Source organism: Schistocerca serialis, chromosome 2 (genome assembly GCF_023864345.2).
Source record: "Schistocerca serialis cubense isolate TAMUIC-IGC-003099 chromosome 2, iqSchSeri2.2, whole genome shotgun sequence".
Classification (NCBI taxonomy): domain Eukaryota; kingdom Metazoa; phylum Arthropoda; class Insecta; order Orthoptera; family Acrididae; genus Schistocerca; species Schistocerca serialis.
Genome location: NC_064639.1, coordinates 113,146,387 through 113,172,818, shown reverse-complemented (window position 1 = coordinate 113,172,818; position 26,432 = coordinate 113,146,387). Strand labels below are relative to the sequence as shown.

The 26,432-nt window shown below is 41.8% G+C and overlaps 1 protein-coding gene across 1 annotated transcript in view; it reads left to right on the top strand.

The window, feature by feature from the left end:
• Nucleotides 1-26,432, top strand: part of LOC126456792 (gamma-tubulin complex component 5) — a 158,639-nt gene that overhangs the window by 72,700 nt on the left and 59,507 nt on the right. The window contains exons 7-11 of the mRNA XM_050092581.1: nt 1,930-2,062; nt 2,217-2,384; nt 6,320-6,528; nt 13,020-13,362; nt 23,924-24,143. Coding sequence (XP_049948538.1) covers nt 1,930-2,062; nt 2,217-2,384; nt 6,320-6,528; nt 13,020-13,362; nt 23,924-24,143 — 1,073 coding nt within the window. The remainder of the gene's footprint in view (nt 1-1,929; nt 2,063-2,216; nt 2,385-6,319; nt 6,529-13,019; nt 13,363-23,923; nt 24,144-26,432) is intronic.

Sequence of the window (26,432 nt, the reverse complement as noted above, 5' to 3'; positions counted from 1 at the left end):
AAACTTCCTTATTCCAAATTAGGTGTTTCATTGTTTAGTAGAAATTGCTTACCTTCTGTAACCTCCTATTAGTTTCGTTGGTTATTCTTCCATCACCAGATGTTTCACTCCCTGAATAAGTGAAACTGTCTACCACTTTGAGGGTTTCTCCATTGAAAGTAATATTCCCACTGATCCCTTTGTTTCTACCAAATACCACTATTTCACTCTTAACTTTATTTATTTTTAATCCATACCTGTTCATTATTTCCTTCCATGCATCAAGTTGTAACTGTACATCATAGCTCTTTATCACCCCATATTACCAGATCATCTGCAAAAATCATCTTTTTGTCTTTTTCTTTTACTATATCTTTAACTGCCCTATTCAATCCCTCCATCACAACATTATAAAGTTCAGAAGATAGAATACTTATTTGTTTAAGTCCTTGTCTTATTTTGAAGAATTCAGAGTTCCCCAATGGTATTCTGATTCTACAATTGTGTCCTCTGTACATTATCTTTATTACATTAATGTATCCATCTTCTATACGTATCTTCTTCATTTCTTCCCAGGGTCTTTCTCTGTTAACTGAGTCATATGCCTTTTCTATGTCTATAAAAACCATTGTCACCATTTTGTTATACTCCCAACTTTTTTCCATCAGTTGATGGATAGAAAATATCAGCTCGATCGTGCTTCTTCCTTTCCTAAGCCCATGCTGTTCTTCACTCAGCTCATTTTCTATCTTTTCACTTATTCGATTTAGTAAAATTCTTTCAAAAATCTTGGCTGTATGACTCATAAGGGTTTTTGTTCTGTAGTTTTTACAAAATCTTTTATTGCCTTTTTTTAAGATGGGAACAATGTCTCCTCTTCTCCAATCGTCAGGTATTGTACTATTTCTCCACACATTTGACGGTAATCTATACGCCACTGCATTCCCACTGGACCTGCTGCTCTTATCGTGTCCACTGATAATTCATCAGGTCTTTGGGCTTTCACCCCATTCATCTTCTTGACAGCTATTTCCATTTCTTCCCATGTAATTTGTCCTAATTCTGTTTCCCAACTTCTCTCAATTTCTCCATTATTTGTTGTTTTCTCGTGTACCTGCTCCTCAGTGTTTAACAGTATCTTAAAGTGTTCCCTTCAGAGATCTTTTATATTCCCTGGGTCTTCAGTCACAGTACCATCCTCTGTTTCCATCTTTACTGGTACTTCAGAAGCCTTTCTTTCATTTTTCATAATTTCTATCATTTTCTTATTGCTCTTCACATCTTCAACTTTTTTTGGAAAACTCTTCCCATGCCTTTTTCTTTGCTGTTTCCAATACTTCTTTGCACTTCTTCTTTTCCTCTATATATTTTTTATAGTCTTCATCATTTTTAGTTTTCCACCACTTTCTCCATGCTCCATTTTTTTCTTCTAACTGTTAGGATTGTGGTATCATCCCACCAACTACTAGTCTGTCTGTCTGTCTGTCTGTGTATACTAGTAAGTCCTTATAATATTGGTAATATTTACTGATTTTTTATTTAGTTGAACATTTTCTTGGTCTTCTAACATTTCACATTGGAATAGTGTTTACTTTTCTGTTGCTTTTACAGTTTCATTGTATAACCAGAGATTTTCATGTGTCTATTGCAGGAAGGCAAAGAAGATAGTTTACCTAGTTCATAGTTTTTAAATTATTTTCTAGCAGTGAGACACTCAGACAGAACAACTCTTGTATTCCTAAAGCTGTGATGAAATGTATCAAACAGCGAAACAATTACTTGATGTCATTTGTGTAAAATGGTTATTAATGTTAAGCTGTAATCTAAGAATTATATCCTGTCAACATTGTTGAAAAGCAGCAGTGGAATTTCAGATTAAGGGCCATTTAATTGAATGTCCACAGTACAGGTTTTTTTGATGATTTTGTTTATTTGTTTTTTTTTTTACAGAGGATATTAACACACTATACCAGTTAATCTGTGAATTGAGACCAAAATTTAAAGAACTAAAAGTTGTGTATGATACACATGTATTAGCCATTGAAGACTGGAAAGAATCTCCGAAATGGTTAGCAGTCACACGGTTAGTGTAATCCTTGAAGTTGAACAAAAGGTACAACAGAAAGACTGTCACAAATAAGCTTTACATATGATTGCAGTCTTTGCCAACTGAAGTTGAAAGTAATTGTAAATCTTTTGCAGCATATAGACTAAATGTGTCTTAATATTCTTTGCAGATTGCTGTCAGTTCTTTATGAAGCAGGAATATCTGCCACTGAGGTATACGAGTCGAGGCATATATTAAAATTATTTCTCAAAAGCTTCCGACCATATTTTGGTATTATTAGCACTTGGTTGACTGAAGGCCATCTTGAAGATTGGCGTCAGGAGTTCATTATTACAAGGTATTTGTAGATGTCTGACAGAGAATACGAAACTTAAATCTATCTTAAAATGCATGGAAAGTGTGCTGGGTGAGCGTTAGTTGTTTTTTACTGACTATAGTAGAAGATAGTGACGAATAATCTTTTCCATTTCAGTGTGAAATTATGCTTCACGAGGGATTACTATGGCATCTATGTCTCTTAATGGTTGAAACTTATTACCTTTAAAAAAAAATTGTTGGTGTGTGTAGGAAATAATGATTGAAGTTCATTGAATATGAGACATTGTTGTAATTTCCATATTTAAATTGTGGAGGTATGTTGGTTGAAAAATAGTCTTACATTGCTTGGAAATAATAAAACAAACTTTAATAAGTATTATCACAAAAAATATATTTATTTCAAATAAACTGATAATAAGTACATGGAAAATTATCATTGCACTAGTACACAGGCTGTACATTTTTGTTATTTGGTGCAAGAAATTTTATCTTTATCAATTGAATTGTCCTCCCTAACAATTCTGCAACCAGCATTTTTGTCAAAGTGAGTTAGAGAAGGAATAATGTTGTATTCGATGCCCTGCATCTGCTGATTAATTTGTTTCTGCCTTGCATTATTCTTTTTACCATTGTCTACCTACAGAATTCCTTGTTGTGGCGAACAGTGTTATAAGGGAAAGCATCACGCGTGACACACCAAATGTAGTAGTAATGCGCAGAGCGCAAAAGCGTTTTAATAAAGGAAAGAAATATAAAGTTAGCATTTATGAATGGAAGGATAGTAATCACAAGGAACTGGGGGTAGTGTATGTCTATGTATATCGAGGAAAAATAGTCCTGTTCCTGGAAAATTGCCACATGATGGCTGAGTGGAACACTGTTTTTCATAATTCATGTAGCAAAAAGTGGTGTATGTGAAATATTTGCAGAATTCTAAAGTAGTACTGCTACTTTGTTGAAATGGATGTTCTGAACGTATTTACTTGCTTGCATTCGAACATAGCTGAAATAACATAATTTTTTTGAGAGACCTTCAAAATATTAGGAATGGAATTTTGTCATTTTCTAGGAAAGAATTTACCATTGTCAATTCTCGTGGAGATTTATCAGCAGATGGTTAGGGGCAGCTCTTGTGGAGATTTTCCTCACTTGATTATGACAAGCAGAAAAAAGTTTTGGTTTTTCAGTTCACTGACATGGCAGATGTGAAGAGATGAACAACAGAAGAGTGTGTATCTCACTGTCATTGTTCACTTGCAAAGATGTTATGTAACTTTTGCATATTACAGCTCACAAAGTGCAGATTTTGATCAATAGATTAAAGCATTGTAACACACCTCTCAGAATCTTTGAGTGTCACCGATTTAGTGAAAGGAGGGAAAAAAAAAAGTTTCCAAAGCAGGAAAGGCACTACTCCATGTTTAAACATGTTAGTTGTTATTTAAGTTCAGATCTGAGCATCTGCAAAATTTGTCTGTATGCAGGATAAATGCTCAGAACTAAATATTTGTGAAAACATGTACAAAAATATTTTCAGAAATGATTTTAAATTAAAATTTGGGATGCCAAGGTTGCATGTATGTTCATATTGCAACAAATTTTTGGTGCAGATGGTTAGTGCATAATCTGCTGAAGGAATTAAAAACAGCTGAATTAAAGTGCAAATCACCATTGGAGGGCTGAAGCAGTGAACAAAAAGCTTGCTGTTTATACTGGAAAAGCAAAACAACAGGTAATAATGTGGCTTACAACAGGTCTAATTTTGAATCATTCTTCAGCATTTATCAATAGTAGTACTCTTGTTACAACCTGGCACCACATAATACTGGCAATAAACCTGAAAGCATTGCCAGGAGGGACGCAGCAAAGATATTTTCATGCACTTTGAAGTCCATTCCTAAACAATGAAATCCATTCACTGATGAGAGGTTGAGAATTTGATTATCAGATATAATTGTTGCAATGGGCAGAACAACCACTGGTGAATGATTTTCCTTTTCTAAAACATACGTACATATATCATATCATATGTGATCACATAACTAAAGATCATATACTGTCATTACAGTGTTTGTCCATAAATATCAGTCTTGTGCACTTTGGACCCAGTTCTCGTCGACACCCAGCTTCTGAAGGCCCTTCTGCAAAATTGGCTGGATACCATCAGGCTTTCCCATAAGCACATCTTTGACACAGCAAGTGTTTGGCTTAGCAACATGACCTGCCAGAATTATTCTTTGCTCTTTCATCTTCTGCACCATGTACAGTTGTTTCATCAGATCATATGATTCCTGGTTCTTTCTATACCTCCAGGTGCTCTTTTTGTGGCTTGTTTTTTTTTCTCTTGATTTTCTATTCAAAGATTGACAGGTTCTCTTCATCTTCATCCTTTTTTTGTGTAGTGCTTAAGGTTTTTGTCCTGTGTAACAATACTGGTACTTTCGATGCATTCTAGGCTTCAAGTTTGTTCTTAATTGACAGAGTTTTTTATGGCATTATCTGCTTCAGAGTGAAATAAGTTATAGACTCATTGACAATATGTTCTTTAATTTCTTTTTTTATGCCTGTTGAACCAGATGCCCCCTTATTTAAAATCTTACTCTCTGGCTGTGTTTCATTTTGCGACCTGTAAAGGTTCATTATTAGAGGTCTCTGTGGATACTTCCATCATTTAGTGTTCTCTGTATCAGTCCATAGTCCAGTCTCATTGGAATTCTTTGCTAAATTGCAGTTTCTGCCATTTCTTCCTCTTACTCCACTAGGACTGCTATGACATTTGCACATTTGAATAATTGTGTTCTTCCGTTTAGTTTCACTCTGCAGTGTTTTTCAAAATTTGTTTGTAAATATTTCACAGCTCTAGATCAGAAGGCCCTTGTTATAGGTCATAGATCTGTACCATGTGGCAGATATTTTGCCCCTGTACTGAGCAATAAACAACCTTTGCATGTATATCACCCATATGACAGGATTTTACTCATTGGCAAAGGATTCCTTGTCTGCAAGACAGAACTCGAGGATTTTATGAATCTTAGTGCACTAGACAAGGGTTGCATAGAGGCTTGTTCACAATAACTCACTATACCAAGGTACAAATTTCACATGAAGGCACTAAGGGGAAGAAAGTCATAATATCCTGCAAGGATGGGTTTTTTCAAAACATTATAAAGAAGCTGAGAGGTACTGGGAAAATAAATCTGCTTCCAGATAACATTTAAGCTTTTCCTGTCTTGTATGATAAACTTTTGTGAATGAAAAACAACAGGAAGAAAGACTTACTTGATGTGTCTGTATACCAGCTAAATTCTGTCAGTAGCTACCAAGTGAATAGTGGATCCATCTGGCGAAATCCATTGATTGAGGACTGAACATGTAATGCTAACTGTACATCATTTGTGTAATTGCAACAGGAATGGCATTAAATTTTCCGTTATCTTTTGCTGCTGCTGCTGCTGCTTGCGTTCAATAAACATTATGTGCTTTGATGCATTGTGTTTTCTCAAAATAAAGTCTTTATTTTTGCAGTAACTAACATAGAAAAACAGTGTGTTGCAGTGGTACAAAGTTATAATTATGCAGATATAATGTTTTTCAGTGAGGAAAATTAAAATAGAGCTATTTGTGTAAGCTAGTGTAAGCAATTGTGTAATAACACTTACTCAAAATGACATTAAACCATATATTCAGTGCCTGCATAAAAATAGCCCAGCTAGATAAGTATAAAACAGATTTGTTTGTTTTCATGTAAAATTTGCATTCTGTTAGTTATAGTGTTGTTCAGATGAATGATTCAGGTGTTGAATTTGTAGTATGCTTGAATACTGATAAGTAGTTAGATGATGTGTTCTTATTACCTTGTGAGGTTCTGCCACTTAAATATACAGTGTTGATCTTTAAAAAAATAATGTTTTGAGTAAGAAGAGTCTGAGATATTGATTTTCACTTGGTTCTCAGGAATGATAGTGTAATAGATAGAACATGGGAAATGTGGGAGGAAGGCTTCACACTGCATCCTTACATAAACTGTCTCAAATCAAAAGGAATAGAGCCATTGCCTCTGCTGGAAGATGTTGCTGAAAAGGTCCTTCATGCTGGGAAAAGCATTGAATTACTTAAAAAATTGAATAAGATTGGTGATTTTTCGCATCTCAGTGACATGAAAGGTAAGTCTGAGTTTAGTATTTGCTTTTTGGGGATCAGTGACTATTTTTGTTCAGTTATGAATTTGGAGAAAAACTGATTTTGGGTGCGAATGCAACCCAGTATCTGTGTTCAAATGTTTTGGAGGTATATATGTTCATGTTCAGCGGATCTAGAATTTGGAGTAATATGAATTTGTCATGCATATAGTCTCACAACTCAGTTAACTGACGTTTTGACAGTTTCTCAAATGTTGCTTTATTGTATGTTTATGGAATTAACCAACCCACATTGAAACAAGTGAGCAGTTCATGTGACTTTTATTCAGCCTCTTTTGTGCTCTTACTGTGCAAATATTGCTGAACTTACAGTCAACAAACATTATCACATAGGAGGCAAAATGAAGTATCACTCTCAAAGAAATCTCACTCATTGTTTCTTCTAAAACCCTACTTAATTAATTTTGTCAGTTTATGTATGTGTCTAATTTGATTTCAGTCACATTTTGGTCTATTCCAATGAACTACAGTGGTATTAAAAGTTATGTATAAATAAAAAAGTATGAATCCCAAAACCCTAGAGGAAGCACCCAAATTAAAGAAAAGAAACCTTATGTATCCACTTTTGAGACTATATAGTTAACAGGTTCTACTTGCTTTAGTGGTAAAGCTGTTCTCCTATTCTTTTGCTGAGTATTGCAGAAGTGTAAGTTCTAACCATTTGATTTAAATTACCCTAAATTTTTGAAATAATGCAAGTCTAATACAGGGCCAGGTGCTAAGACAAGTGACTTTATGGACTTTTGAGAAATACAAAATGTGAAGATTACAATGTAATTTGGATCACAGTATTCTTCACTGGTGAATCCACTTTTGCACATGTGATGTTTCTCTGTAGGTATCTGTAAGAAATCACATGGGATTACGTTAGGTCTGTTAGGCAGAAGTTTGATTGCTGTGAACACCAGCAACTGATTGGTGAAGTTATCTTTCTGAGCAGATACATTGTTATGATGCAGATTAAGCCACACTCCTCCTTGACGTTTTCATTGAAGTTCTTTGAAAACCTTTGATTTTGACTCACTCGCCACAAGCTGTCTTCTTTTGTCCCAAGATACTGTTGCAACATAACCAGTTTTGAAGAACAAAGGTGCCACACACTTCTTTCCAACATATCTGAGCTTCTTCACTTTTGTTGGGGAACATTATCAGCAAAGATCCGTGTGATTAATGATGCTTAGTTCCTGAATAAAACTGTAAATCCAGATTTTCTCAACAGTTCTAATGTTGAAAACAAATGAGGAGTTCCTGTTGTGAAACATACTGGCCATTACTTGCACTGCTTAACACCATTGTTTTTTTGCTCTTCGATCAAAAAATGAGGCAGCCATTGGGATGAAACTTCCTTTACTTGAAGAATAACTCATTTGTCAGATGCCACATCTGTTGGACACACAGTGAAAATTAGAGTGCAGATGACATGAATTTGATAGGAATTATTCGATGAACTACTTATGTCCTTTTTATAAAAATATCAAAGACTCCTATCTTATTATGTGCATGGAATATGGAAATGTGGTTGGCAAGAGGACAGTGACACATCGACACACTTCGTAGTATCATTATAGGCCAAAATTGCGATTGTAACTAAATACATTAATAACAGTCCATGTGGCTAAAGTTGTAACTTCTAAAACATTAAATCACAGTGATGCAAGTAAACAGGAAAAAACATAAAACACTGTCTCTGTTTTATCAAGAGATGCCAGAAAAATGATACAGTATTATGGAATTTTTTTGTATGTTGCGAATCAGAACATATGATGCACATTGAAAATTGGAGACTGTGGCTGTTCTGTGAAATAAGTTGTTGCTCGTGTACAGCAACCAGCCATGAATTGGTTTTAGGTTAATTTATTTAAAAAGTACCATTACCGGTTTTGAATTTTTCACAGTTCGTCATCAGACAGTTTTTCATGCCTTTTCAAAACAAATTATACATCGGTTTCCTGTGAGTTGCCCTAGGATAAATAATAGTTCATAATTATAAATGTGTAACCAGATGGGCACATTTTATATTTGTGTTGGAATGCAACTTACTTGAAATGTCCATCTGGTACATTTGTTTTTGCAGTTTTCTTGCAATGAAATACAATCTCAAGGATGTTTGCGTTTTCACAATCACAAACATTGAATTGTGTTGTAAACCACTTTCATTCAGTCACAAAACAAATTTTCAGTGTGCATCATACATTCTGATTCGCAACATTCGGAAACAGATACACACTTTACAAGGTACGTGAGTGTCAAAGATGCTGCAATTCAATCATTGCACTGCAATGCCTTTGACACTCATGTACCTTGCAAAGTGCATATTTGTTTTTGTATTTTGCGAATCAGAACATGTGATGTGCATTGCAAATTTGTTTCATTACTGAATGAAACTAGTTCACAATGCAGTGCAATGTTTGTAATTGTGAAAATAGAAAGTTGCATTCCAACAAAAATATGTAGTGTGCCCATTTGGTTACACATTTATTATTGTGAATTATTTATCCTAGGGCAGCTTGCAGGATATAAATGTATAATTAATTCGTTTTGATAAAAGCATGAAAAACTGTCTGATGATGAATTGTGAAAAATTTGAAACTGATGACTTTATTTAAAAAGTAACCTTAAATCAGTTTGTAGTTGGTTGTTGTAAACCATCAACAATTTATTGATTTAGTATTACCTATGAGACTGCAGGTGGTATGTGGTCAGATTATTACCAATGCAGGTTCTCATGGATGTGGGTGGGTACTCAGGTTTCTGACATTATGGGGTAAAACGTCAAAACACAGCTCCAGATGATAAGTTTATCTTAGAATGTAGACCCTGCCTAATTTATGCCAGTTACATCAGAGGGAAAATACCATTAAAAAAACTGTTGTAAGTACATAAGGATAGAATGTCTGGCCAACACTTAAAGTAGGAAATGAATGCCGTATTGCAAGTCTTTTTAGATGACATCACTTCAGCAACTTGCATTTCGATGATGATGATGATGAAAATGATGATGGACACACAACACCCAGTCCCCTGCCGGGGATTGAACCTGGGCCCTCTTGTGTGGTAGGCAGTAACACTAGCGCTGCGCTATGGAGGTGGACTACTTAAAGTAGAAAATAGTAATTGTAGAATCTGGAACTTATCTGTCATTTCTTTGGGGAGAAAAGAGGGATTGGTTTCAGCAGGTGGGAAATGAGGAGGGGACCGCCCATCCAGATTGTAGGTTGGGAGGAACCCACTTGCTGTTATGATGAATTAATGTCTACTGGACAAAAAAACCAGATATGTATGGCAAAAAGCTTTTTGTTGTTTGCTTCAGACAAACTACTAGAAAACTATTTTAATACAAGTTGTACTGTGTACAGGATGTACTGTTATGTCAGTGCTGTGTTTGATTACGGTATTTACTCGAATCTAAGCCGCACCTGAAATTTGAGACTCGAAATTCAAGGGGAGAGAAAAGTTTTAGGTCGCACCTCCAAATCGAAGCAAAGTTCGTCTAGTTGTAATATGAGACACAATTTAGGTCAAATGAATGACGATACAGCTGCAGTAGTTTGGTTCGAGTCGTAAGCTTAGCAGTTAAGCTTTACCAGGTAGCCATTGCTACGCGTCACGCGCTCCGTCCGTATTTATAAGGATATCCTTCCTTTTTCATGTGCTTCGTCTGGTATGAATTGATTGCTTATTTTTCTTTGATCTGATAAGTGCCGTTCTCTTTGTTATAGGTGTTTACGTCACTCCAAGCTGAAAATGCATTACGAAACATTTGTTGTTACTTACACTACTGCTTTCTTTGATAATGATCAACAAGAACCAAATAACAGACTGCGTATGATAGATGATGTTCTGAACGAAATTTTAGCGAAAATTTTTCTCCGTTCCAAAATCTTTGCAGGCGCCTCTTTAGTTCATTACATTCTGCACAGAAATTAGTCATCTTAGATTTAAAAATCTAGTCAGTTGCCGTGCTTCATTTCTGACTGTATCACTATCAGGCATAAGAATAATACGAATATAAACATGACATGATATGTATATTCTTCCCAGTTTGCTGTTGTCTCACTCTAGTTTCGTAGTTTATTAGGCAGACAGGATTTAAATGAGATAGTAGCAAACACGAAACAATACATGGCAAAATGTTTATATTCATATTAATCTTATGGCGAAGAGAATACTACATGTGATTCACAATTCATAAAAGTATTTTTAATTATGACAAATTAGAAATGGGAAATTCAGACTAAGTGAGTGATTATTGTGTTATAAAGAGAAGGTAATTCAAATTGTAGAAGAACCTTTTCTATTTCTGTGTTTATGATGGCTACCACAAACACATTTGAGCTTGCAGGGAGAGACAAAAAAATCAGTAAAAGAAAGAAATGAAGTTTCTTTCAGAGCTAGGGAATTCTTTTTGAAGCACAAGGCAACCAACACCAAGGAACGGTTTGTACTGCAGACCTTGGTTGAAGTAATCTCTGACAATTTGGCCACATATACTCTGCGTGCTGAGGGGGGGGGGGGGGGGGGGTGTCTTGCTTGACACATGTCTCCGAAGTCTGAATGTCAGTAAGAGTCATAGGAAAAATCTGTTGAAATAATCATCTTGATGATGGTGTGACATGTTTCTTCAAATGCTTTGGTATTTCGAAATATACCACCCTTAGGCAAATTAAGTGTAACAGTGGTTTTTGCTTACACACTCTTAAGACAAAAAAAGATGACACACCTCGCACAAATTATCCAAAAGGGAAAGGAATCTGTGGATCTGATGTACATGTTCAAACTATGGGTTACAGTGTCAGAAAAATTGGATGTTTCATTCCAGAGAGAGAGCTTCACAAACTGAGCAAGTCAGTAATGCGTTGACTCACCTCTGGACCATACGCAAGCAATTATTTGGCTTGGCATTTATTAACACATTTGTTGGAGTCCCTCCTGAGGGATAAAATTCCAAATTCTGTCTAGCTGATGCGTTAGATTGGCAATATAATGAGCTGCTTGGAGGGCCCTCCCCATGGTGCTCCAAATGTTCTCAATTGGGGAGAGGTCGGTGACCTTGCTGGCTAAGGTAAGGTTTGGCAAGCATGAAGACATGCAGTAGAAACTCTCGCCATGTGTGAGTGGGCATTATTTTGCTGAAATGTAGGCCCAGGATGGCTTGTCATCAAGGGCAAGAAAACGGACCTAGAATATTGTTGATGTACCACTGTGATGTAAGGCTACCATGGATGACAACCAAATGGGTCCTGCTATGAAAATAAATGGCACCCCAGACCATCACTCCTGGTTGTCACTCCGTATGTCAGACAACAGTCAGGTTGGGACCCCATACCCGTCCAGGGTGTCTTCAGACCCATGTTCAACTTGGAATCCCTTTACTGGAGTAGAATTGTCTTCAGTTAAGAGTCCCACTTTGGATTGAGCCCCAGTAATCAGCAAAGATGTGTCTGCAGACACAGTACCCTCTGGAGGACATCCAACAACTCTTATCAAGCAATACCAAGCAGAAAAACTTCTTGCATAAGGGTGAGAGGTGGACCCACGTGTTTTTGTCGTGATCAGTTTACGGAGCTCTTTTTCTTCGATAACTCATACATTTTTTTTCTGAAATTGTAGTAATTTGTACATCTTATCAACAGATTTCCATCTGATTAGAATAATTCCTTCTTAGTGCACCCCACCCCATACAGAATTGGCAGCTGTGTCATTTTGTAGCAATTTTGACTAATGTAGTGCATTGATATTCCATTCTACCAGCAGGAGTGCCAATGTAGTGCACTGTTAAAATGGATATTATCACTTGTGTGGAGTCTGCTCACTATGTATTTTGGTTTCATGAAACGAACTGTGAAACAACTGTTCATTGTAAATTTTGCAGTAAATATGCTAAAGAACATCCAAGCAGACCTACAATTTACGCTTGGCAGAAGATCCTTGTTGAGACAGGTCGTTCGCTGTGACATGATAAACCAGCACTTTCCAGGCCAGTAGATTGGCTGTGAAAGGCCACCTTGCTCCCCAGACTTGACCCCACTGGGTTTCTTTCTCTGGGGTTTCATTAAAAAAACTATGTATGTTCTTCCCCCACCAAACAGTTTAGCCAATCTGAAAAATCAAATCTACACTGCTGTTGTACAAGTTACGCCTGATTTGCTGCAACGAGTGTGGGAAGAAATTAGTTACCAGTGTGATGTTTTCTGCATCTCAAATGGTAGTCACATTGAACCAAAATGACACTTGACACTTTTATGTGAAACTTGAGGTTGTTTGCTACAAAATTACACATCTATCAACTCTGTGAGTTATCTCAATAACTTTCTATATCATTCCAAAGCTGTAAACTCCTTTTTGACTCAACCTGTTTATTAGAAGTGTAGTACATGCTTTTGTTCCAACCTATAGTTCGAAGAAGGAAATACTTGTTCTTAAAACATCTCATTTCTTTTTTTTTCCTGCTTCAGGTTCTTTATACAAAGAATTTTTAATTGCCATAATTAAGGAGCTACCTGTTGATGAACAGAAACAGAAAATTTCAGATAATCAGTCACATTTTAATGATGAAGATGAACATGAACAAACAAATGTCAAGAGAAATACCATTGAAGACCATACTTCACTGACACTAGCACATGTCAGTGTTGAGGATGCCAGTGTTCCACAACAGAAGGGATTGAATCTTTCAGAAGAGAGACCATTACTTGATTATCCAATATTGGGCAAAATAGTGAAGAACTTGTTCCATGGGGAAGATAAGCTTGAGTGGCAAGACATAGGTCAAATGGAAGAGCAAGAACTCTTCGATAAGTGAGTATTAATGGCATGCATTTGTGCTGCCCACACGCACACGTGCGCGCGCGCGCGCACACACACACACACACACACACACACACACACACACACACACACACACACACACCTGCACGCACACGCGCATGCACGTACGCGCGCGCGCGTACACACCTGCACATACACGCGTACACACCTGCACGTACGCGCGCGCGCGCGTACCTGCACGTACGCGCGCGCGCGCGTACCTGCACGTACGCGCGCGCGCGCGTACCTGCACGTACGCGCGCGCGCGCGTACGTGCGCACGCGCCTGCACGCGCGCGCGCGCGCGCGCGCGCGCGCGCACGTACACGCGCCTGCACGCGCGCGCGCGCGCACGTACGTACACGCGCCTTCAAACGCGCGCGCGCGCGCGCGCGCGCGCACGTACGCGCGCACGCGCCTGCACGTACGCGCGCATGCACAGACAGACAGACAGACAGACAGAGAGAGAGAGAGAGAGAGAATGTTGTAATTTGTTTGTTTTGTTCTTGCCTGAAAGATTGATTATTTCAGAAACATTTTATATAAATTTTCATTTGTCTATCTTTGCACATAGTCTAGCACTTTATATAGCTAGCAGGAATATTATTTGTGTCAGCTCTCAGATGTCAAAATATTTGTTTTCGGTACAAATATAACATTAAGAAATGGAAATGTATACTATGTGTAAATGAGAGATCACTTTGATGACGTGACATTTGTCTAAAATGTCATAGGAATTTCATATATTAATGTAACTGCTAAAGGATGTTTGTATTGATGTCACTGACTGAACATCAAATTTCGCCTTAGATCGAATATGAACCCAGTTCACAAATTTGCATTGTTGTGGAACACTAAATTTTGATTAACTGAATGATGATCAGTTATGATCTAAATTAGTAGGAGACACACTTGACATCACCACTAATTGGCTATTTATATGATGGTTGCACTTCACTTTCAGGAATTAATTGTACATCATAGATACACAGTATTTATATATGGAGGTTTCGTGTTCTGAAGATGGAGTAAAACAAGCAGGAGGAGTACTCTTTCTATTTGTTTCTGGAAATCATTCTGTAGCATAAAATTGTAATTTTAATAGTATCTTGCATATTGGTATCAGAGGCTGATTTCTTTCAGTCAGTTTCAGCAGATGTTCTCTTGGTCTTATTCTAATTGCTGCACAGTGTTTTTGTCAGAACAAAATGTCAACTTAAATTGTTTATCACTTAAGTCCAAGAATTGGCTCACTCTTTCAGTGAATACCCAGTGAGCTCATTGGAATTAATTATCGTCCTCGGCACAAACTTCGGAATAGTCAGAGTATACAAAAATAAAACATAAAGAAATAAAATGTAAAACAAAAATAAACAAATAAATACATAAATAAATAAAGAAGTAGATGTAATTGTTAGTGCTTAAGGCTCTTGAACACTAAATTCTGTCCACCATAGTGGCCTAGAAAGTTAGGAAAAGAGCAAGCAGCATTTCCGGCAGTAGGATTTCAGACTTAATACAGCCATGTTTCCCTTATGATCAGTAGTCATTTGGCAGCTGGTAATTGATCCGCACCTGGTGTTTGCCATTAAGTGTTGCAGCCAGGTTTACATCAAATGCAAACCGATGCCAAGTGTGGCATCTTATCACAATAGGCTTTCAGCTGTTTGCTGAGCATGATGCAAACGTACATGTAACAGATAGTTGGCAATGGATTTAGGTGGGTTCCTATGCAGACTAATCTTCTAATAGTTAATACATTTTAAGGCCATTGTCATTCAGTGATAAAGAGACTATCACCCTGTAAAAAAAAGGGGGGGGGGGGATAAAAAGAATCCTCAGTACTTACCAGGCATTCAATCGCAGATATGTGGATCCATAGTCCACCATGTAACTACTAAGCTGCCGATTAACATCACATAGTCTATTTTTAGATGTTCTTGTTTGCCACCCCATGCTTCTTGTACATGGTGAGTGGCACTCTATCGTAATTCAGACAATATTATGAAAAGAATAGATTGCTACTCACCATAAAGATGACATTGAGTTGCAGACAGATGTGACAAAAACACTGTTGATAGAAGTTTTGTGCCAGAGCCTTCTTCACAAAAGAAAATGCACATACATTCACACAAGCAAGCACACCTCACACACGACTGCTTTCTCTGGCGGCTCTGTACAGAATGTAACTGAAACGGGTCAAAGAGAGCAGTAATTCGGAGTGGGGCAGGGAAGATTGAGGGAAAGCAGGGAACAGGTCAGGGACGAGGAATCAGTGCTGCTGGGTGGTGCGCTCAGGGACTAATGGTAGCAGGACAGTGCTGCCTGACGCAGTGTCAGGAAACCATGAGGGAATAAGAGTATGGGGGTGGGGGGTGGAGAGTGGAAAGGAGAGCTGAAGAGAAGGGAGAAAGACTGGTGGATGCACTGCACCAAGCAGTGCACAATGAGGGTGATGGTAGTTGAATTGTGAGATGACAGAACAGGGGGCAGAAACTGTTGGGTGGAGGGTGAAGGAGCAATAGAGTACCTGCAGAAAATGTGTTTTGTGGATACCTCCCTTCTGTGCAGTTCAGAAAAGGTGATTGTAGAGGGGAGGTGTATGAAGAATGAGGTAGTGTCACAGGGCACCTTACTATCTATGTCCTAACAAACAACTACTTTTTCTAAGCTACTTCCCCTTCCAATCACAATCCCTTTCCACAGGGATCACATCCCTGTGGAAGAGCTGTGGTGTCACCGCCAGACACCACACTTGCTAGGTGGTAGCTTTTAAATCGGCCGCGGTCCATTAGTATACATCGGACCCGCGTGTCGCCACTGTCAGTGATAGCAGACCGAGCGCCACCACACGGCAGGTCTAGAGAGACGTACTGACACTCGCCCCAGTTGTACAGCCGACTTTGCCAGAGATGGATGACTGACAAATAAGCTCTCATTGCCCGAGACGATAGTTAGCATAGCCTTCAGCTAAGCCATTTGCTACGACCTAGCAAGGCGCCATTATCCTTTGTTATATTGCTATTATACTTCTGTATCATCAAGAGCGATGTTCTACAATTATGAATTAAAGTTAAGTATTCCAGAAGCTATGTACTATTTTTGGTTACTCTAATTCCTTGTAATGTTCCAGACCTCACGCCAGTCTGCGTGAGCATAAACGCGTGCATTTCGGCTTCCTCGCATAGTGACTTGGCTGTCTTGCCAAGTCACAACAAGAGCTAGACGAAAGACTTGCCCAGTTCACCCACTCAGCACCTGTTCCAGTCCTGTCAAAAGCTTAACCTACCCCGGGTCAACTTAGAAAGCAGCCATATCATGTACCAGCTCTGCTGCAATCATTGCTTGGCTTTCTATATTTTCACCCCTGCGGGTTTAGGGGTAAGAATAGGCCTGCGGTATTCCTGCCTGTCGTAAGGGGCGACTAAAAGGAGTCCCAACTGTTTCGGTCTTTAATGTGATGGTCCCCTAAGGGGTTTGACCACTCTATTTCAAAATTTTCCATTAGTGCGTACCATTTGGGGAAGGACACCTTACGTGGTGCTTTCTATATCCATCTTGTCCTAAGATCTGGCACACCCAATATTGTCATGGAGTTGGACTTACACCGAGCTTCCGGCCACATCAGCTGCAGTGTGTTCCGGGTAGCATACATTCCCTCCATTGTGCACTTCCATCTTTGCCCTCATGATATACATGGTTATTTGACACCCGACATCCAGCACGGTAGTCAGTCCGTTGTGGTGGCGTCGTCGTGTACCCTCTTGGTGGTAGCCCCCTGACTACACAGGGATTGCACTGCTGATGCCTGAGCTGCTACCTCCCCACATATGCCAAGGAGTAGGTGCCTATCCCTCTGGGGCATCAGGACTCCCGGCAAAGGCCATCCTGCCAGGTGGTCTTTGCTGTGGCTGGGTGGTGCCTGTGGGGAGAGCCCCTGGTCGGAGTGGGTGGCATCAGGGCGGATGACCCGCAATGAAGCGTGGTATATCATCTCTCACTTGTGGGCCTCCACCAGCAGTCTCTAAGCGATCGAGGTCTAACCTCAATGGCAAGAAATATGATCTGAGATCATTTCCCTCCCTGGCCACTCCATGGGAGGAACGTATGGCGAAAGACAGCAGTGCAGATTATTCACTCCGGTACCTCGTCTGTACATGAGTTGATGGTGAATCATTTATGCCGACCAAGCCTCAGTTTTTTGTGGAGCATATAGAGGACTAGTTCGGGGAGGTGGAGGGCTTGTCCAAAATGTGCTCTGGTTCAATTCTAACCAAAACAGCATCCTCTGCCCAGTAACGGAGGTTGCTCACTTGTGACAAGTTGGGGGGATGTTTCAGTTACCATCTCATCCGATAAGAGTCTAAACATGGTCCAGGGTATTATATTCCACAGGGATCTACTTGTGCAGTCAGACGATGAACTACGCGCCAACTTAGAACGACGAGGTGTTCATTTCATCTGGCGCGTCCAACGGGGTCCGAGGGATAATCAGGTAGCCACCGGTGCCTTCATCTTGGCCTTCGAGAGTGATGTCTTACCCGAAAAGCTCAAGGTGATGGTTTACCGCTGTGATGTGAAGCCATATCCCTCCTTCGATGTGGTGTTTTAAATGCTGGAAGTTAGGGGATATGTCATCCCGATGTACTTCCGGCATCACGTGCCGAGATTGTGGACGCCCTTTGCATCCCAATACTCCATGTGCCCCGCCTCCCATCTGTGTTAACTGCGGAGAACACCATTCCCCCTTCTCGCCGGACTGCCGGGTATTCCAGAAAGAATGGAAGATCGTGGAATATAAGACCCTGGACCGTCTGACCTACACTGAGGCCAAGCAGAAATATGAGAGGCTACATCCTGTGCCAATGACGTCAACCTATGCTACTGCTGCAACAATGGTTCTCCCATCTCCCGTATCGTCACGTACGGTTGGCTCTATGATCTGTCAGCATCCACCGGCCCCCTTGATTGTTGGGGGTCACTTCACTCCCTGTTGCTCCTGCTCCATCTACTTAAGGAGCAACACCCCCCGCCTCACCCACCCACCCATCGGGGCATCAGTTCCCACTTCCCAACCGGAGAAGCATAAGACTTCTTAGGCTCCTCTCGCCAGGAATGGGTCCGTTGGGGACCTCCCTTAGCAAGTTCGGTCTAGCAGAAAAGCGGACACCCACAAGTGGCTGAAACAACCACCGGTCACTGGTTGTAGGGCCTCACGGTCGTCGTCTGTCCCTGAGACTGACTCAGTGAAGCCCTCCCAGCTTGAGCCACCGTAGGCAAAATGCGAGAAGCAGAAAAAGAAAAAGGTTCCCAAAAATCCCGACATTGCAGTGGCACCTGTCCCACCCCTTCCTACAAGCTTAGCGTCAGGATGAGGTCGAGATTCTGGCGTCTTCTGAAGACCTGGATCTCGCTGGACCCTCGGACGCAATGGATGTCACTCGCGCGGGTACTGAACCGGTGGCAGCAAGTGACCCAGCGGTGTAATCTGCCTCCCCAGTCCTTTCACGCCTTTCTCAGCCATGGACAATGTCCTCCTCCAGTGGAACTGTGGCGGTTTCTTCCACCATCTTGCTGAGCTCCTACAACTTCTCAGCCTTCACCCTTTCTTCTGCATTGCTCTTCAAGAAACTTGGTTTCCAGCGATGCGAACCCCCGCCCTCCGTGGCTATCGGGGTTATTATAAGAACCGGGCAGCTTATGAAAGGATATCTGGTGGCGTCTGCATCTATGTCCTTCACTCTCTTCACAGCGAGTCTGTCCCTCTACAAACACCTTTGGAGGCTGTCGCTGTTCGGGTGTGGATGCCACAGACTGTTACTGTCTGCAGTCTCTATCTTCCACTGGATGGTGATGTCCCGCAGTGTGTCTTGGCTGCGCTGATAGCCCAATTGCCGCCACCTTTCCTGTTACGGGGCGACTTCAATGCCTGTAACCCTCTGTGGGGTGGGTCAGTGGCAACAGGTTGAGGTGCCACCGTTGAGCATGTATTGACACAGCTCGATCTTTCCATTTTAAATGATGGTGCCTTCACACGTTTCAGTGTGGCACATGGTACGTACTCCGCCATCGACCTTTCGATCTGCAGCCCTAGCCTCTTACCATCTGTCCAACAGTGTGTGCATGACGACCAGTGTGGTAGTGACCACTTTCTGTCACTGCCACAGCATCTCTCTTCTTTGCGCCCTTGCAGATGGGCTATGAATAAGGCTGACTGGGACTCGTTCTCCTCCATGGCCGAAATTGCACCTCTTTCTAATCAAGCCATTGATGCAGTGATTCACTTGGTCACCACAGGCATCGTTACTGCTGCAGGATCTGCCATTCCCCATTCTTCTGGGTCCCCTCGGTGGTGGACTGTGCCTTGGTGGTCACCTGCGATCGCCGAGGCGATTTAAGATTGCCGGTGGGCACTCCTGCGTCACAAGTGACATCCCTCAATAGAATACCTCATTGCCTTTAAACGACTGCGTGCACGGGCCCGCCGCCTTATTCCCCAACACAAGCAGGAGTGCTAGGAACGGTATGTCTCCACCATTGGCCCCTATATCTCTCCATTGCAGGTTTGGGCCAAGATTAGGCACCTCTATGGCTATCGGACCCCTGTCAGCGTCCCTGCTCTCTGAGTAGAGCAGTTTTTACTGACTCCGATGTAATTGCAAACTACTTGGCAGAGCATTTTGCTCCGAGTTCCGCTTCTGCGAATTACCCACTGGCTTTCCGCTCCATTAAAGACCGGGTGGAACCTCGGAGCCTTTCATTTCCCACCTGCCATCCTGAATCCTTCAATGTTCCATTCAGTAATTGGGAACTCCACAGTGCCCTAGCTGCTTGCCCTGATACAGCTTCTGGGCCAGATCGCATCCACTGTCAGATGCTGAAACACCTCTCAGTGAACTGCCAGCGACGCCTCCTCGCCCTTTACAACCGTATCTGAGTCGAGGGTGAGTTTCCGTTACAATGGCAGGAAAGCATTGTTATTCCCATTTTGAAACCTGGCAAGAACTCATTGGAGGTGGACAGCTACCGCCCCATTAGCCTTACCAGCGTTCTTTGCAAGTTGCTTGAACGCATGGTGAGCTGGCGGTTGAGTTGGGTACTCGAGTCTCGGGCCCTTCTAGTTCCGTCTCAGGGTGGGTTCCGTAAAGGCCGCTCTGCCGCCGACAGTCTGGTGAGCCTGGAGTCAGCCATCCGTACGGCCTTTGCCCGCCGTCAGACCTCGTCGCTGTCTTTTTTGACATGTGGAAGGCGTACGATACGACATGGTGCCATCACATCCTCTCTACGCTTCATGGTTGGGGTCTTCGGGGTCCGCTGCCGATTTTCATACAGAAATTTTCTGTTGCATCGTACCTTCCGCGTGCAAGTCGCGGCCTCCCATAGTTCCTCTGAGTTCAGGAGAACAGGGTACCGCAGGCGTCTGTCTTAAGTGTCTGCCTGTTTTTAATTGCAATTAACGGGCTCACTGCGGCAGTGGGAACGTCTGTCTCAGCTTCCTTGTATGCTGACGACTAGTGCCTCTACTATAGCTCCATTGGCACTGCAGCTGCTGAACATCAGCTGCAGGGCGCTATCCGCAAGGCGCAGTCTTGGGCTGTAGCGCCTGGCTTCCAGTTTTTGGCTGCCAAGACCTGCGTTATGCATTTCTGCTGGCAACGCACTGTTCACCCTGAGCCGCGGCTTTATCTTGATGGCAAACCTCTTGCTGTGGTGAAGACACATCGGTTTCTGGGTGTGGTTTTGATGTCCAGTTGACTTGGCTTCCACATATTCGGTAGCTTAAACAGTTGTGTTGGCGGCATCTTAATGCTTTGCGATGCTTGAGCCACACCAGCTGGCGTGCCGACCGATCTACCCTCTTACGGCTCTACCAGGTGTTAATCCAGTCCCGTCTGGATTATGGGAGCCTGGCTTATGGTTCAGCATCCCCTTCTGCATTGCGGGTGCTGGACCCAATCGTTCACAGCGGAATCCGACTTGCCACTGGTGCTTTCCGAACCAGCCCTGTGAACAGCATACTTGTGGAGGCAGGTGTCCGTCCACTGCAGTTACAGTGTGAACATTTACTGGCCGCTTATGCTACACCTGTTTGTAGCATACCCGGGCATCCAAATTATTGTCTGCTGTTTCCTCAGTTGGTCGTCCATCTCCCAGAATGTCGGCCCTGGTCGGGTTGTATGATCACGGTCTGCGTCAGAGAGCTTCTCTCCGGGCTTGGGGTTTTTCCTCTTCCACCTCCTTTCCGGGCCCCCCTGCGTACACCCCCATGGTGTGTGCCCCGCCCTTGCCTTCGGCTTGTTTTGGCACAGAGCCTGAAGGACTCACTCCCTCCAGAGGCCTTCTGCCGCCGCTTTCTTTCCATCCTTGCCACGTATCAGGACTCTGGCGTTGTTTACACTGTCGGTTTGATGGTTGCTGGTCGTGTCGGTTATGCTCTCACTCTAGGGGACCATTACGAACAATGCTCATTGCCAGCTGGCTGCAGCATTTTCACTGCTGAGCTGGTCGCCATCTTTCGTGCCCTAGAGTATATCTGCTCCTGCTCAGGTGAGTCCTTCATTATCTGTAGCGACTCCCTGAGCAGTTTACGAGCTATTGACCAGGGCTTCCCTCTCTCTCGTCTGGTGATGGCTATCCAGCAGTCCCTCCATACTCTTGCCCGTTGTGGCTGCTCTATGGTCTTTGTGTGGACCCCTGGTCATGTCGGCATCCCGGGGAAATGAACATATTGACCACCTGGCCGAACAGGCCACCAGTGAACAAACTCTGGACATTGGCCTCCCGGAGACTGATTTGCGGGCAGTCTTACGCCGCAAAGTTTTCGCGCATTGGGGCGCCGAATGGTGCGATCTGACCACACCCAATAAACTCCTTGGGAGACGACAACTGTGTGGCGGTAATCCATGCAAGCCACTCGCAGGGACTCTGTTGTCCTTTGTCGGCTCCACATTGGCCACACCCGGCTGACGCACAGATATTTACTGAGCCGTGAGGACATGCCTCTATGTCGCTGCGGGGCGGCTTTGACAGTGGTCCACATTTTGTTGGCCTGTCCCCTTTTAGCGGTGCTCAGGCAGACATTTGCGCTGCCTGATACGCTCCCTGCCCTTTTAACAGATGACACTGCCATGGCAGGCTTAGTTTTGCATTTTATTCAGGCAGGGGGCTTTTATCACTTAATCTAAGTGTTTGTCCTTTTTTGTGTTGAGTCTGGCCTTTGGCCTACGGTTTAGGACTGAGTTTTTAATGTGTCTCTCGGTGGTTGGCTTTTCCCTTTTAGTCTCTATGGTCGGCCAACCACTGTCACACTCTGTGTGCTTTTAATTCCTTTTGTCTGGTCTCTGTCTAAGTCTTTCTTGTCCTGTGTCGTCTGTCGTCTTTTCCATTGTTTTTTTTTTTTTTTTTTTTATTCTGTGTGGGTGTTCTTAAGTTTTAGAAAAAGGGACCGATGACCGTAGCAGTCTGGTCCCTTTAATCCCACAAACCAACCCACCAACCTTTCTATATTTTTATGACTACCAACCAGCTGTCCATCAAGATGAATGGTCACCGCCAAACTCTGGCTAAGAGCAAAGTGTTCCATCCTGTGGGACAACATGCAGCTGATCATAACATGCTTGATTTCAGTGGCAGCTTCACAACCAGGTCGTCTTGATCCTCCTCTCCACTACCAGCTTTTCTGAACTGCTCAGATGGGAGTTATCCTTACAACATGTTCTTCAATCCTGAAATCATCCCAACCTCAACCTACAGGAACCTACTGTCCCCACACCCTCCACCCAATTATTTCCATGTCATCTGTCCTGTCTCCTCCTCATAGTTTTCCTCCCCCCACCCTCGTTGTGTGCTGCTCTCTGCTGGTGCATTCACCACTCTTTTTCCCGTCTCTGCTCGTCTCCTTTGTACTCTCTGTTTCCCACTCTGTCACTTCCCCATAGCCTCTTGACACTGCACCTGGCAGTCCTGTCCTACCACATCTAGTCCATACATGCTCTGTCAGCCACTGCTGATTGCTCTTCCCCCACCTATACTCTGCTGTCCCTCTCCCTTCCCTGATCCACTCCAGATTGTTGCTCCTGTTTGATGCGTTATCAGTTGCAGTCTGGCTGGAGTGCTTGCTTGTGTGAAAGTGTGAATGTTTTTCTTTCTGACGAAGGGTTTGGCCGAAAGCTTATGTGTAACAGTATTTTCGTCGTGCCTGTCTGCAATTCAACATATCATCTTCATGGTGAGTAGCTATCTATCGTAATTCATATTGTTGTTCCATCCCAGATTTTCCATTTATTGATTGTTCTGTTAAAGCAGAATGTCTAGTTGGTAACTGTACAGTTCTTAACTTCATTTGATTTTAGGAAGACTCGTTGTAGTATAAATGAATTATAAGCAGTAAAGCCAGTGCTATTAAGTGAAGTTGTTTTCTTTGTGGTTAACAAAATATTAGAATTGATCTTTGGGTAACACTAATTTCCCTTACGTTTTAGGCATGTTGTTGATACAGTTTGTTCTTACATTTTTGTGCTATGTAGCAACATATAAAATTCCTTTAATTACAGGGTTATACAGAAACTGTCCTCTGGATGTTTCCCTGTAAAACCGTTGTTGGAATCTGTATTCAGCTACTTCATTTATGAGAAACATGGTACTGCGTGTTCACTAGTGAAAAATATATTGCATTCTGAATACAACATTGCAGTTCAGCTCTCAGTTGTAAGAAATATTTATCTCATGGAGGGAAGTGACATGGAAAAATTCTGTTCACATGTATTCAGGGAGGTATGATTACCATTACTTATCTCTTTTGTTTATTTATTTGCTGTCTGTATAACAATCAGGTTTCAGGCATGTCATGGTTATAGTTCACATGTACATTGAGATACAAGGTTGTTCTAATTATTGCACTTCTCTCAGCAATGAAAGATAAATGCATAAATTGATATAAACAGTGAAGATTGAAAATTATCACTTTTTTTTTTTTTTTTTTTTTTTTACAAAAACAAACTTAATGCTATATGCACTAATACCTTTACAAGGAGACTTACAGTATTTATTTGTTACTAAATGCTTCAGTTTATTCTTTAAGGTATTTAGATTAGCTGTCTTAAGATCATGTGGATCTGTTGTAAAAAAAATTGTTCCTATTGCGTGTGTGCTGCAGTTTACAGCTTTTTTATTACTACTGTCGAAGTTTCCCTTCCCTGTCTATTGTCATTATGTACACTTTTTGACATAAAACTCGACCGGCGGCCGGCCGCTTCAGAGGCTAAGTCCGTGCCGATCGCGACATGGGACAAAAAAACTGGCCAACTCGCTAATTCTCTAAGTCCGGTTATCTGCACAATCTGGCAACACTGTAGACTGCGGCACTTCCTGGAGGAAAACTTGTCCCATGATAGAGAAACCCTAGGCTGATTACGCCTGTGGTCTAGCGGTAGCGTGCGTTGTTTCTGTTCATAATGTCAGTGGATCGAGAGCAGCTGGCATAAAATATTTTTATAGCCTCTTCTGTCTGAATGCTGAAGACGTGAATGTAATGGTAGCGCAGATTCAATCTATTTCGCTTTCTGACACACAGGTATCAAAATTTTATCCAGCAATGATTTTGCGGCAGATTTCCTGCAGACTGTCCTCCTCTGGACGCCGTATGCGGCAAAGCTCTGGGATCCATTTGCTGGCTACTGGCAGCGGCCGTGGCGACAGCAGTGGCGCTGCACACCCCCATTCTTTATTGAAAGCGCCTGCTACCGCTCATCGCTTTTGATGATTTAAAATGCTTTATTATTAAATGTTGCTCCACAGAAATTTTCTACAATTTCCATTCACGCTCAAAAGCAACGGAGACAGACGCCCTGATTAGTAGGCAGGTATTGTATTACATTAATCGGCAAGAGCTGAGTATGGCCCGAAATTAATTTTATAGACTGGGACGAAATTAAACCACCTCACCACATTCGATGAATTTATAAAAGCTTCATACCTCATTTCTTTTCCTTTCAAACTCAATTATTTGTGCAACTTTTGGTCAATGTTTGGATGTTTTCATCAAGCCAGAGTGAGCGTCTGTGGTGTAAAGTGTATTACAGTTCTTGTTTCATTCCTTATGGTAAGTCTATGCGATAAACTGTGTGAATACCTTGCAATGCATGCTCTGTAGCAGTGCAGGAACACTGCACATTTGGAGTTCCACGTATGGGTTCATCAAGTATTTATTGTTGATCGGAAGTGATAGTTAAGGTCATCGGATTTAAACCAGAAAAATTTGTAGTTTTGAAGGTTTCAGAGAACGGAAAGGAATTGCTAACGCCGGTGTTAGAAAACGTCTACAGTTCAATGCTATTGCAAAAATTTAGAAGAAGGGAACTATATTAATCAAAATGTGCACTTCATAAACAACCTTCTGACATGTTAGACCTATATGACGAACAAAGCTCAAATTTATATCGTTGACAGTCGGTTTGAATCTTTCCAGGACCTATTTTACAGTGAAGCACCTTGGCATTTGCAAAGCAGACATCCATGATATTAACTTAATTTACTAAGTCAAAATCGCACGAAGATTGATGTTTAAAGGCATCCTTCAGATAAGGAATTTTTACTAGCAGTTTGCAACTCCATTAATTAAAATGGAAAATAAAAGGTTGTAGTCAGCAGCTTCTACCGTGATTCGAACTGCTACGTCATATAGTACGAGCACTGCAATGCACAAGGGAACCTCTGAGCTAACGACATACTGGCGGCAAGAGGCGGACTATAGTCACTGCGATGTTGCCTGAGCCTAAAAACGCAACCTTAAACGCACAAACAGAGGAGGAGGAGATTACTGTTTTAACGTCCCGTCGACAACAATGTCATTAGAGACGGAGCACAAGCTCGGATTAGGGAAGGATGGGGAAGGAAGTCGGCAGTGCCCTTCCTAAGGAATCATCCCGGCATTTGCCTGAAGCGATTTAGGGAAATCACTGAAAACCTAAATCAGGATGGCCGGGTGCGGGATTGCACCGTTGTCCTCCCGAATGCACACACAAACAGGTGTTACTTATGTGAAGAATGCCGTTCTTGGAGTCC